The sequence below is a fragment of the Fusarium mangiferae genome (assembly GCF_900044065.1).
Source record: "Fusarium mangiferae strain MRC7560 genome assembly, contig: FMAN_scaffold010, whole genome shotgun sequence".
Lineage (NCBI taxonomy): Eukaryota > Fungi > Ascomycota > Sordariomycetes > Hypocreales > Nectriaceae > Fusarium > Fusarium mangiferae.
This window is the reverse complement of record NW_024573930.1, coordinates 1,776,712-1,790,390: the sequence shown is the minus strand read 5'-3', so window position 1 is coordinate 1,790,390 and position 13,679 is coordinate 1,776,712. Positions and strand designations below refer to the sequence as shown.

Genomic DNA, 13,679 nt, shown 5'->3' with positions numbered 1-13,679 from the left:
ATGGCCACGCGGGACAAAAACGCGGGGATGGAGGCAAGAGAATGAAGAATGCTATTGCTCGATATGCCGAGGCCAGTTGAGTCGGCCGGGAGTCGATTACGGGAAGTGCAAGATTCCGTGCAAATGACGGCTTCATACCTATTGAGCGTGTTCGTTTTCGGAACCCCGCCGGCGCCGGCCGCAATATCTCCTGATTCGACCGCCGTCACTTACCGTTTGATCTTCCGGGCGCCGGCTGCGAGGTCGCTCCCTGGAAAGAGAGTGGAAAACACATATCAAGTTCCGAGTTTCCTTTCTACTTCATCATTCTGTTCCCTTCTAGCTTTTGAGGCGTCTGTGCGGTCTAAGTAATCCAGTCCACCACCCTCTTTCTTTTCTTGGCAAAGAATCACAAACTCGAAAGTGAATCGTTGGACACTTTCACCATCTCCAAAGCGACTCTGGCCTGAACCCCTGCAATCCCGCAATTGAGCCCCAACAACAAGAAGAACCCCGGCTTTAACGGTTCAATCCGAGCCAACAACCGAGCGAGGTAAAGACCACTGTGGCATTCCGTAGCTGTTCTGAGTAGCACACACCTTTACCCTTTTGAGGAGGTTTCGTTTCACCCTGCTACGGGTAGGTATAGTATTTCCATAATAGCTACGAGTTAACAAGAGTTGGGTTTTGGCTGCTGAGTAGATGGGTTTACGTGGCCAAAGTTCATGATTAGTGCTGATCCTTCACATCGGTAAGTGCGGTCCAGGAAATCTCACCTCGCACGATAAAGGATCCTCGGGTCATCCATTAATCTCCTACTTTAGCGCGAATTTGTTACTGACAGCGCATCCTTTCTTTCTAGACACTCCACGCCACATCCCACTTTCCTCCTCCTCCTCCCCCGCCTCCTTTCCGGCCGATGAGTATTGGGACAAAAACCTCGAAATCTCGTTGAAACTCGGCAGATCCTGATTTTGTCACTGGCATCGTTGTGTTTGCTGGCTCTCTACCTCTTGACCACGAATCCGCCCCAGCGCTTTCGTAGCCATCATGGCTGAACTCGACACTCTGGACATCGTCGTCCTCGGCGTTATCTTCCTCGGAACGGTTGCATACTTTACAAAGGGCAAGCTATGGGGTGTCACCAAGGATCCCTACGCGAATGGCTTCGCTGCCGGCGGCGCATCTAAGCCGGGTCGCACGAGGAACATCGTCGAGGCAATGGAAGAATCCGGCAAGAACTGTGTTGTCTTCTATGGTTCTCAGACCGGTACTGCTGAAGATTATGCTTCTCGCCTCGCCAAGGAGGGTAAGAGTCGATTCGGACTAAACACCATGATTGCCGATCTTGAGGACTACGATTTCGACAACCTGGATACCGTTCCCAGTGACAACATTGTCATGTTCGTTCTCGCAACTTATGGTGAAGGCGAGCCTACCGATAACGCGGTCGACTTCTATGAATTCATTACCGGCGAGGATGCCAGCTTCAATGAGGGCAATGATCCTCCGCTGGGCAACCTCAACTACGTTGCTTTCGGTCTTGGAAACAACACGTACGAGCACTACAACTCTATGGTCCGCAATGTTAACAAGGCTCTCGAGAAGCTTGGCGCTCACCGCATCGGTGAAGCTGGTGAGGGTGATGATGGTGCTGGTACCATGGAAGAGGACTTCTTGGCCTGGAAGGATCCCATGTGGGAAGCCCTCGCTAAGAAAATGGGACTGGAAGAGCGTGAAGCAGTCTACGAGCCTATTTTTGCCATTAACGAACGCGACGACCTGACTCCTGAAGCCAATGAAGTGTATCTCGGTGAGCCCAACAAGCTGCATCTCGAAGGCACCGCCAAGGGACCATTCAACTCTCACAACCCCTACATTGCCCCTATCGCTGAATCTTATGAGTTGTTCTCCGCCAAGGACAGAAACTGCCTCCACATGGAAATTGACATCAGCGGTTCTAACCTCAAGTACGAGACTGGAGACCATATTGCTATCTGGCCTACCAACCCTGGTGAGGAGGTCAACAAATTCCTGGATATTCTCGACCTCTCTGGAAAGCAGCACAGCGTTGTCACTGTCAAGGCTCTCGAGCCTACCGCCAAGGTTCCTTTTCCCAACCCTACAACCTACGATGCCATTTTGCGATACCACCTCGAGATCTGCGCTCCTGTTTCACGTCAGTTCGTCTCTACTCTCGCCGCATTCGCTCCCAACGATGATATCAAGGCTGAGATGAACCGCCTTGGCAGCGATAAGGATTATTTCCACGAGAAGACTGGCCCGCATTACTACAACATTGCCCGTTTCCTCGCCAGCGTCAGCAAGGGCGAGAAGTGGACCAAAATCCCGTTCTCTGCCTTCATCGAGGGTCTCACCAAGCTCCAGCCCCGTTACTACTCCATTTCCTCCTCGTCTCTGGTTCAGCCCAAGAAGATATCGATCACTGCCGTCGTTGAGTCCCAGCAGATTCCTGGCCGAGATGATCCTTTCCGTGGTGTTGCTACAAACTATCTTTTTGCCCTAAAGCAAAAGCAGAATGGCGACCCCAACCCTGCACCTTTTGGTCAGAGCTACGAGCTTACAGGCCCCCGCAATAAGTATGATGGCATCCACGTTCCTGTCCATGTTCGTCACTCCAACTTCAAGCTCCCCTCGGACCCCGGTAAGCCCATCATCATGATTGGTCCTGGTACTGGTGTCGCTCCCTTCCGCGGTTTCGTGCAGGAGCGTGCTAAGCAAGCCCGTGATGGTGTTGAGGTTGGAAAGACACTCTTGTTCTTTGGTTGCCGAAAGTCAACCGAGGATTTCATGTATCAAAAGGAGTGGCAGGTAAGACAATATAGAATTCAGTCGTTCGAGGCTTATACTGACTGTTTCTCAGGAATACAAGGAGGCTCTTGGCGATAAATTTGAAATGATCACCGCCTTTTCTCGAGAGGGCTCCAAGAAGGTTTATGTCCAGCACCGACTTAAGGAGCGATCTAAGGAGGTCAGCGACCTGCTCTCCCAGAAGGCTTATTTCTATGTCTGCGGTGATGCAGCCCACATGGCTCGTGAGGTCAATACCGTCTTGGCACAAATCATTGCCGAGGGACGTGGGGTGTCTGAGGCCAAGGGCGAGGAGATCGTGAAGAACATGAGATCAGCGAACCAATACCAGGTATGTAGTGACTTTGTTACTCTTCACTGCAAAGAAACTGCATATGCTAACTCAGAATCACAGGAGGATGTTTGGTCATAGAAAATGGGGCGAATGGCATACTAAATTTAAAGTCGAGTCATCGGCGGCGATGACTCTTCAGGTTTCATGGTTGGTGTTCAGCTCGACTGCGACTATGTTTGTGGTGTTGATATTTGACGAGATACAAAGTAGACTCGAGGATTTTCTTGCAGCAAACTAGAGGGATGGTGTTAGGATGGCTTGGTACATTGCGGTATATGGTTTGCGGCATCTACATTGTTGTCATCGTTTGTAATCTGTCCAAGAGAGCTTTGGTTATCTGCGTCGTCACAGCCTTTCTGCCACTTAGACATGGACTTGCCGACAGAAGCAAGTTTGTAGATCATCACCTCATGCTACCTTAGTAAGACGAACCAAGTTTAAGATGTAAGAAATTGACAAGTCATGTTCAAAATTCTGGGCCAGACTGAATATTTGGCCAGTGCTCCTGTTGAACGTACGATGATGAATGAAATAAATACAAGCATTCCAATTCATCGTTTGTATATGCAGTCATGTATATGCAAACCGTTCAGACATGGAGTAAGCCTACCCTACATCACGGTGTGGTTTTTCTCGCTGACACCACCAATCGAAGGGCTTGGGATTTTTTCTCCCTTGCATATTGCAATCGTAAAACTTTATCTCTTTCCGTCTACATGCACGAACGCTAGTCGAATAAAATCCAACAACCCGGTACTTGGAAATCAGTACTACGTTATGGCGTTGGAGGATGTCTTGAAGCGATGTCACAAGGGCCAAACCTGAGCATTTGAGCAACTCGAAGTGCTTTACCAGATGAACTATGGGTATGATGTGGTATTATCACAGCCGACGATATAAATTCAACAGGAATACGCTTTACATACCTACCCTCCAGGGGAAATATTAAAAAACCCCAAATGCACCGAAATTCGCTGGCGTTCCACCCATCGAGGGGTCTAAATCGCTTTCAGTCCCAACGAAAATGAGTTCATTTATTTATATTGCATTGCATACATACATGTTTGGAAATCCAAGATCTTTGGCTCGCTCATATGCAAAATTTCCCGAGGAATGTTATGAGTCTTTGTCAATCCAGGAGCTGCAGAATCTGGATCTCAAAATCGCCCGGCTGAAACTTGACTAAAAAGAAAGTCATCAAACACATGGACAGAAAATAACGTTACAAGACAAGCCGAGCGGTTGATGCAGGTGCAAACTGCACGAATACAAAAGAGCATATGAAAAGCAATATGTATTCTCACAGGTCAAACATACTAGACAAGCCAAGAGCTAGAAAGCTGACAATGAAGTACTACCAAGGATTGGAAAGCATCACGAACATGCAGCTTACAGAGACATGCATACTTAGGTGTTCATGGAATGGGATGGCGAACATGCACGCCTTGTCTGACAAGATCTTGCATAATCTTAACAAATCAGAGTGCGAGACATTGGGAAAATGACCACAGGAGAGTTCAATATTTGAGCTCAAACAAGCGACCAAGAAATGGTTGGTTTTGCTCGCATGGGAGATCTGTTTGTGCTATGAGCCATGCCGCGAAATACCTGCCTACCTAGAAGTATATGGAACATACTCTTATAGAGACACATCTTGTACACTCCCCAATACAAGTGTCTGCGTACTTCAGCTGGGGTCTAAGCCATCTCTCAGCATATACAAGAAAGGGCTTTAGATCCAGGGCACTTCAGCTATCTAGATACTGACCTTTGAACATATTTGACTCTTAGTAACAAGTATCATTCCTTCTGCGTGTTCATGACCTGGGCACATCTACGAAAGACTTACAGTATATTGCTTTGATTCAGACTGCTTCTCATCAGTCACCACAATAATCTTCCTATTCACTGTCATGTCACTGGCATTGACTTCCGTCTTTCCTGATCCTTGTCTTCATGGGTTTCAACATTACGTTTCCTTAATCACCAAACCGATGTTCTCGGTGCTGTTCATGCTGACATCTGGAAAGCCTCGGTCCTCGCACGAATATCAGCACCGCCCACTTACCCGTCGCTCTGGCCCGTATTTAACAACAGAACAATAGACAGACAACGTCACTATCATTGCAGATATTCTCAACCATACACACATAATTGTTCTGATCTTTACCCATAATAACCCTTTCCATTGCCTCGTCCTGAGGTACTTAATAGTGACAAGCTCGTTCTACAAACTTCCATGAGAGGTGCTTACCTAGGTCCTTCCAATATCATTGTCTGGAAGTGGCAGGCAGGACCTCGCTTCGCAGCTCTTGTCAGCTACAACAAATAATTCACCTTCCTAAGATAGGTTGACACTGTCAAAAATCCTGAGGCTGTCAGAGGGTCCGCATTGAATTTCTCTTCTTTGCTATTATTCTTATTATTCCTTCCCATTGTTCAAGATTCATCCAAATTATATTTCATCCGACCTTCTCACTCAACATCAACAGTGTTTTTGACAACATTTTTTGCGCGGACATAGGTCTTACTGATAGCATCATTCTTGCCTTTTTCCCAACTGCAAAAGGTCCTTCCTCTTTCATCAGTATACCTCTTTCCGACATCATCATTTTTGTGCACTGTTAGGTAGGTGCTTGCTTCATCCTTTCTCTTCCTCTGTTTCCCCTATATCTTCCCTCGTCTCTTCTCATCCTCTCTTTGTCTTCTTCATCTTCTTTTCACAGACCTCATTCAACGCTCCTCATACCTTCAATCTCTTCTGTACTCCATCTTGCACGCTATCGTGGCTAATTTACTTACTCTCGCTTCATCTCAGTCTTGGTACCCCAGAGTTCGTCATCATCGGCTTCTTTCAGCCTGCTTTGTCCATCAACTGCTTGATCATCATTCAAGCCCTCGAGGTATGTTTGCTGCAGATCTTTGCCCCAGTCACTCTGTTTTCACGCATTCATCCCCCAACCTTGTCACAGCAATACAGGACTGCCAGAATATCGTTCGTCAATATACTCAGTGTTGGATGTTCTGTTCGACCCCCTGGGAGCATCTGTTCTATCAAGTTACCATACCCTCTTGTCGTCACCCACGTATGCACTTCTCAACTGACATCTTGGATACAGCCAGATTTTCACACATCCACCGATTATTCGCATCTTGCACTGCTTTTTGCAGCCGATCTGTTGCTTGTGAGGTGAGATGCTTGCAGTTACCCCTCCGGATGTTCAATCTGATGTAGCAATATCCCTTTTCATCTTCAAGCTTAACCGAGTCCGAGCCTTCATCATTACCAAATGAATAATCGTCTGACATTTGCATAGATATCTCAGTCATACATCCTCATTCAATGGCGACCATGGAACCGACCACTGGTGTGGCACCTTTCCTCTCCAACCAGCCTGATAGGCGACCTCAGCATCTCGCTATCCCTGGCTCTACCGATCACAATGCTTTGTTGGGCCACTTTCAGGGGTTGAGCCTTACGGGCATGACTTTGTCTGCTCCCCAGGGCGCGCCTGTTCCCATGCCACCACCCTACATGGTTTCTCCCGATGGACTCATTCTTGCCTCCATGCCAGGTTCCCAGTCGGTTGCCCTTAACCACCCAAATGAATCGGCCTATCCTGGCTATCAGATGAATGGAGCCTATGCCAACCCATATGCTCTATCCGGCCCTCTCGTCCCCTTCACCCCCGCTCGCGCCAATGCTGGACATCCTCGAGGTGATCGAACTCAGTCCGAAGTTCCTGGTTTGGAGAACCGCCGCGGCTCCTACTCGACCACAGAGTCCGCACCTGCTACCCCCTTTTATGGGAGCTGGCCAAATCGTGAGCATGGTCCCAGAGTTCACAGCGATCGATCAGCGTACACAACTCCTTCTCCCCACCAACTCCTTGGCTCTCATCATGTCGAAACCACGACTAAGACAAAGCCTTCTCCAGCGTCTGATCACGTCCTGGATGAGATCTTGGCAAAGGAACCTGCCATTCCTACGGCGGTTCCTGCAGTTTTCACGCCTGCAGGTCAGATGAAGAGCCTTGAACAAAGCCTCGAAAATCGAATCCCCGGCAACCGCAATGTCTATATCCGTGGTCTTTACCCGACCACCGATGACCATACCCTGTATCAATTCACTTCCCGTTTCGGTGAAGTCGAGACTTCCAAGGCTATCATTGACACTGCAACCGGTGCGTGCAAAGGGTACGTTTCTTTACGCAAATCTTGGAACAAACAATGACTAACAAAGACAAGATTTGGCTTCGCAAAGTTCTTTGACGTTGCTCACTCCGAGATGTGTATTCGCGGATTCCATCGTCTTGGATACGAAGTCGGCTTTGCTAGGGCATGTTCCCCCAACCCATGGATGAGTGTTGAGAAGGGTAAACTGACACTTTTTTTTTTTCATGAGTCTTTCAACTCTCGTCTCAAGGCTGAGGGTGACGACGACTCTACCAACCTGTACATCTCGAACCTTCCAAAGTCTCTGACAGAAGTGGTACGTTTTGAAAACCATGGCTCAATATGTTCTACAGCCTCTAACTGCTGCTAGGAGCTCGGCGCCATTTTCGGGGATTATACGATCTTGTCCAGCAAGATCCTTCGTGATAGCATGGGGAACAGCCGTGGTGTTGGTTTTGCTCGGTAGGTGCTCAGGGCTAAGGATGAGTGTATGTGGCTAACAGAGGCACAGCTTCGAGAACCGAGATATTTGCGATGATGTCATCGAGAGGTTCCATGGTTCGAGTGTTGGCGATGAAGGACTTCTCATGAACATTCGCTACGCTGATACTCCAGCTCAGAAGGAATTGAAGCGAGTCACCGCTGAGCGTCGTCAGTTCCGAACGAACGAGTACAACATCGGAGCCTACGGCACTCCCCTCGTCGGCTATGGTGGCTCCATGTACCCTCACCATGCCCAGAACCGACGAGCAGCCATCCCCATCACCCGGCCGTAAGTTTTAATGCGTATTGTTTTCTCACAGAGGTTGACACTTTCCTAGTCCCGTGCCTCCGGCTCCCTCTGTATCCGATACCAACAATGAGACTCGACGCCTGGCTTCTCAGCGTCAATCCATTGGGTATGAGACAGGGCTGCCCCGGGGTTCTGTGACTTTTTTCTAACCCTTGGTATAGGACGGCTGCCATCGGGAGCACCAATGAAGTGATTGCCACGCCCGCCTCATCCGAATGCGGCGAGAACACCCCCGTTCACGTGGATGGAGTGGTGACTTGCTCATCCTTCGATGCGTCCCCTTCGATCAAGAAGGAGATCAAGAAGGACGTAAAGAGGGAGATCAAGAAGGAGATCTAAAATTTCGAACTGCCAACAGTTGAAATGGATTCTACCTGGCTGGTAACGCCGGAACCCGCGTTTTCATTTATCATTCGTCTCTCGTTGTTTTCCGTCTTGGAGTGTTTGACTCAAGCATCAACAGTGTAGCCATCGCGGAACATCTTATGGTCTGAGGTAGCTGTTACACTCGAGGAATTCATGCCATGATATCATGTCATGAGCTTTTGTAGTTTAGATTCGGGGGCTTCGTGCCATAAAAGTCAGAGGGCGTTTAGAGAGAATTTTCTTAATGTCATAGAATTCCTTCAGTTATTTTGAGTCGCAGATTTGTTGTGAGCGAAGATATGCTTGGTTGGCCTTGTTGGATCTTCCAAGAGATGGGTATCATTGTTTTTCATTTATACTGTCAGTTTTGACATGCTCTCCTCTACCATATCCTCCTTCGAAGCCATAGCATCATCGCCAAGTAGACCGCCTGATACCTGGCCATCATGAGGGTGTTCTGTGTTATCTGTATCACTGTTCTCACTCTCTTCGTCACTGTCGTCACCCTCATCTTCATCGTCTTCATCCCCACTATTTTGAGCCGTTTGATCCCCCTTTTCCTTGATAGCGGCCTCGAGATCTTTCAACATCCTCTTTGTAAAGCCAGAAGCCTCCACCGTAGCGTCGAGTCGTTTCACGCCATCCTTACCCACTGTCTTTTTCGCATGTTTGAAAAAGGGACCGGGTTCTGTTGGAACAAAGTGAAATCTGCGCTCAAAGAAGCGCTTGATGCAGTTCACGTCTCGATCAAAATACATCTCGGCATTTTGATGTTCCATGGAAATCATTTGGGGGAAGTCGATGATGACAGGCTCGAGTGTCAGAGTCTCCTCCCCATCCTCAGATTTGGCAATGTTCTCCTTAATCAAGATGTTGAATTCATTGAAATCACCATGAATCAGTCCTTGTTTGGCGAGTCGGAGGATCAAAGCAATGAGGTCAGCATATAAAGATGCCGGATCAGGAACTTCCGCTATCTGTCGGAGAGGAAAGGCGTCTATTAGCGACATGACAATTGTGTGCCGTGATTGTGCAATGGGCTCGGGGACGGGGAAGCCTTCTTCACGTAGAGCCTTCATGAAAGCAAACTCTTTCATGGCAGCGAGCCGTGAAAGATACATCCATGATCCAGATTGTCGAATCTTAAGGTAGTCTCGATTCGATTTGACGGTTCGGAAAGAAATTCGGCCCAGTCGATGGATCTTGAGGACTCGTTGGGTGCCGCTATGATCTGCCACAACCATGATATCACTCTCTTTACCCACACCAATTCTGTCTCCTACACTGTAGACATCCTTTTTCTTGGCATAAGTGTGAAGTGCAAGGTAATCGAGTCCACCATATGTGAGTCGATATCCATCGTATTTTGCCTCCTTCACCCGCGCAATGAGACCGACTTTGGCAAGGGCCGAGATACTCCTATGAACGCTTCCGGCACCACCGCGAAGGCGTGAAATCTTCTCGATCAATGAAGTTGGGACAAGTTCGTGGTTTTTGCTTCCCATTTCGACCTATAATTGGTTTAAGTCTTGTGTCTAACCGTGATGGCCAGGGCGCATGCATACTGCTGTCAAAACTCGCCAATCCTCAGAGGCGAGGTGGCGCATTGCCCGTGTATCTAACTTCATTGTGGGCCGCTTTTGTAGAGAGTTCCAAGATAAATGCTTGAACCTCTATCTCAAGGATTTGTTGAAAACTGATGTTTTTTGTTGTTGGAGTTGGAGGGGTTGATGTTGTATGGTGGGGTTATTTTTTCTTGAAGATCTTATCGCTCGTTATCAAAAGTCTGCGTTCTTGGCAATGTGGGTCCTATTGTGCTGGCTTGCACGTGATGAGGCTGGGGATAGCCAGGCGGCAGCGCTTCGCGTAACCCAGCAGAGCTACCGCTACCTACAGCAAAGCACCTTGAGCTTAGCCAAGCAGCCTCCATCAGTTTCCATCCACACCAACCCACGACCACAATAGCACAACTCTCAAAACTGACACGCCGCGATCACTGAGGACACAGCTCAGGCTTGTATAGCAGTTTACCTTTCTGTCTTTTTTTTGCTGCCAGTCTGCTCAGTGGACTCTACCAGGCGCCCAGGCCTACGACATCAACATGGCTCAAGACAGCGAGGTGCCAAAGGCGGCCGACAAGGGCAAGGGCAAGGCCGTCGACGATGCGAAGAAGGACAAGCAACAAACAAATGGAAAGAGAGAGGAAGAGAAAATTGAGAGTATGAGGCCCTGCCGTTTGCATGAAATGATGTACTGACTCGGGACCTAGCTGCTGAGGAGGAGCTCAACGAGGAGGACCAACAACTCAAGAATGAGCTTGAATTGCTGGTCGAGCGCTTGACCGTAAGTTTATCCGCTAGCAAGTCTTTGGTGCAATGGTCTAAACAATATACAGGAGCCAAACACGGAACTTTACAAGCCCGCCCTTGAAGCTATGAAGAACCTGATAAAGACGTCGACGTCATCCATGACAGCAGTTCCAAAGCCCCTCAAATTCCTACGACCGCATTACGAGTCCTTGACGAAACTTTTCGAGCAGTGGCCTGAGGGCGAAGACAGGACCTCGCTGGCGGATGTTCTCTCCGTCATCGGCATGACGTTTTCAGATGAAGACCGACAAGACACCCTGTTTTACAGACTTCAAGCGCCTTCATCTGACATCAGCTCGTGGGGTCACGAGTATACTAGGCATCTCGCGCTTGAGATTGGAGAAGTGTATGGAAAGCGAATCGCAAATGACGAGTCCACCAAGGACCTGATCGACCTGGCACTTGTTTTGATCCCCCTCTTCCTCAAGAGCAATGCCGAAGCCGATGCAGTGGATCTTATGAGCGAACTTGAAATCATTGAGGAAATGCCCAAGTTCGTGGACGAAAACACATACGCTCGTGTATGCTTGTACATGTCTTCAATGGTGAACCTCCTCACCTACCCCGACAATGAGACTTTTCTCAAGACCGCACACGACATCTACATGGAATACAAGCAGTTTGCACAGGCTATGGTCCTTGCAATTCGACTACACGATTACGAACTCATTAAGTCCGATTTCGACAAGGCTGAAGACCCTGCCCTTCAGAGGCAGCTTGCGTTTCTGATTGCGCGGCAAAGAATAGTCATTGATGCTGATGACCAGTCAGAAGAGAACACTGCCCTAGTGGAGTCCGTCGGCAACCTGAAGCTGTCGGAACATTTCAAATCGCTTGGCAAGGAGCTCAACATCCTGGAGCCAAAGACCACCGAGGATATCTACAAGAGCCACCTGGAGAGCAGTCGAGTTGCAGGAATGACCAATCTGGACTCTGCTCGGCATAACCTTGCAGCGGCATTCGTCAATGCTTTTGTGAATGCTGGTTTTGGCAACGATAAAATGATGCTTGTCGACGGTGAGAAGGAGACATGGGTTTGGAAGACCAAAGCCGACGGCATGATGTCCACCGTTGCCTCCATGGGCACCCTCTTAATGTGGGATATCGAGAATGGGCTTGACAAGATCGATAAGTATACATACTCCTCAGAGGCAGAGATTTCGGCTGGCGCAATGCTTGCTATTGGAATTATGAATTCGGGCGTAGTAATGGATTCAGACCCAGCCATTGCCCTGTTGGCTGATGGGGACAAGCTTTACCATCCCAACCCCCTCGTCAGGACTGCCTGCATCATGGGTCTTGGACTTGCTTATGCCGGCTCCAACAAGGAGGACGTTCTCGAGCACTTGCTACCCATGATCTCTGATGCTAGTGTTGATATGCAGATTTCGGCAATGGCTGCTTTATCCTGCGGTCTTATCTTCACTGGCTCTTCTCACCCGGAAATCAGCGAGGCCATTATCACTACTCTAATGGACGACGATCGCAAAAGCCAATTGACTGACAAGTGGACACGATTCTTGGCTCTTGGTCTAGGTCTTCTCTTCTTTGGTCGCCAAGAAGAGGTTGATGTTATCCTCGAAACCCTGAAGGCCATCGAGCATCCTATGGCCAAGTCGACCGCTGTCATGGCTGAGATTTGCGCGTGGGCCGGTACTGGCGCTGTCCTTAAGATCCAGGAGCTTCTTCATATCTGCAATGAGCATCAAGAGGAGTCTGAAGAGAAGAGGGGTGACGAACTTCTGCAGGCATACGCGGTGATTGGTATTGCACTTGTGGCTATGGGTGAAGACATTGGACAAGAAATGGTCCTGCGTCAGTTCGGTCATCTCATGCACTACGGCGAGGCCAACATTCGAAAGGCTGTGCCCCTTGCCATGGGTCTCATTAGCCCTAGCAACCCTCAAATGAAGGTGTATGATACCCTCTCAAGATACAGCCACGACAATGATCCTGAGGTTGCTATCAACGCCATCTTTGCCATGGGTCTTCTGGGTGCAGGCACCAACAACGCCCGGTTAGCTCAGCTGCTTCGACAACTCGCCAGCTACTACCACCGTGATCAGGATGCTCTTTTTATGGTGCGAATCGCCCAGGGTCTCCTCCACATGGGTAAGGGTACTCTGTCAATCAGTCCCTTCCATACAGATCGTCAAGTTCTGTCCCGTGTAGCGGCCGCTGGTCTGCTTGCTACTCTTGTCGCTATGATTGAGCCCAAAGAGTTTATCACCGGCCAGTCACATTACCTCCTCTACTTCCTTGTCACGGCCATGCACCCCCGCTTCCTTGTTACCTTGGATGAAGACCTCAAGCCTCTCAAGGTCAACGTCCGCGTGGGTCAAGCCGTCGATGTCGTTGGCCAAGCTGGTCGTCCCAAGACAATCACTGGCTGGCAAACTCAGAGCACACCTGTGGTGCTCGGATATGGTGAACGAGCAGAGCTGGAAGATGAGGAGTATATTAGCCTCAACAGCACTCTAGAAGGCTTGGTAATTTTGCGGAAGGTAAGTTGCTTAACGTTCAACAAACTATCCTCACGTGCTGACATGAACTTGTAGAACCCTGATTGGGAAGCTGAGAAATAGACGGGTTGAACTTGTTATTAGCATGGTTCTGGTTTCTAAAACCAGGCAAGTTACAAAGCCAGACTTAATCACACTGTATTCTATGGTAATCTGCCGTAAGCGCAGTAAAGAAGCGGGTAGGAATAGGCATTATGATAGACGGAGACACCAAGTGTGGAGTTTTATCTTGGTCCAAAAGCAACGTGCTATGTCAATTGATGCTGAACCAAAACTCCCCATGCTGTCAAAGCTGGTGCTACCCGTTG

At 48.8% G+C, this 13,679-nt stretch overlaps 4 protein-coding genes across 4 annotated transcripts; 3 read left to right on the top strand and 1 right to left on the bottom strand.

The window, feature by feature from the left end:
• Nucleotides 1-1,029: 1,029 nt before the first annotated feature.
• Nucleotides 1,030-3,223, top strand: FMAN_02677 (putative NCP1-NADPH-cytochrome P450 reductase; the record flags this gene model as incomplete). The annotated part of the gene is made up of 3 exons (XM_041820269.1): nt 1,030-2,811; nt 2,864-3,142; nt 3,206-3,223. 3 exons carry the CDS (start codon nt 1,030-1,032, stop codon nt 3,221-3,223), a joined length of 2,079 nt encoding a protein of 692 aa, XP_041686165.1.
• Nucleotides 3,224-6,497: 3,274 nt separating this feature from the next.
• FMAN_02676 (uncharacterized protein) lies at nt 6,498-8,453 on the top strand (the record flags this gene model as incomplete). Its single annotated transcript, XM_041820266.1, has 6 exons — nt 6,498-7,342; nt 7,394-7,637; nt 7,692-7,783; nt 7,833-8,093; nt 8,143-8,220; nt 8,276-8,453. 6 exons carry the CDS (start codon nt 6,498-6,500, stop codon nt 8,451-8,453), a joined length of 1,698 nt encoding a protein of 565 aa, XP_041686164.1.
• A 380-nt stretch (nt 8,454-8,833) lies between these two features.
• Nucleotides 8,834-10,108, bottom strand: FMAN_02675 (putative RIO2 protein; the record flags this gene model as incomplete). The annotated part of the gene is made up of 2 exons (XM_041820265.1): nt 8,834-9,991; nt 10,046-10,108. 2 exons carry the CDS (start codon nt 10,106-10,108, stop codon nt 8,834-8,836), a joined length of 1,221 nt encoding a protein of 406 aa, XP_041686163.1.
• A 473-nt stretch (nt 10,109-10,581) lies between these two features.
• On the top strand, nt 10,582-13,434 carry FMAN_02674 (putative 26S proteasome regulatory particle chain; the record flags this gene model as incomplete). The annotated part of the gene is made up of 4 exons (XM_041820264.1): nt 10,582-10,699; nt 10,750-10,823; nt 10,876-13,353; nt 13,408-13,434. The coding sequence occupies 4 exons, from the start codon at nt 10,582-10,584 to the stop codon at nt 13,432-13,434; spliced, it is 2,697 nt and encodes an 898-aa protein (XP_041686162.1).
• Nucleotides 13,435-13,679: the final 245 nt, after the last annotated feature.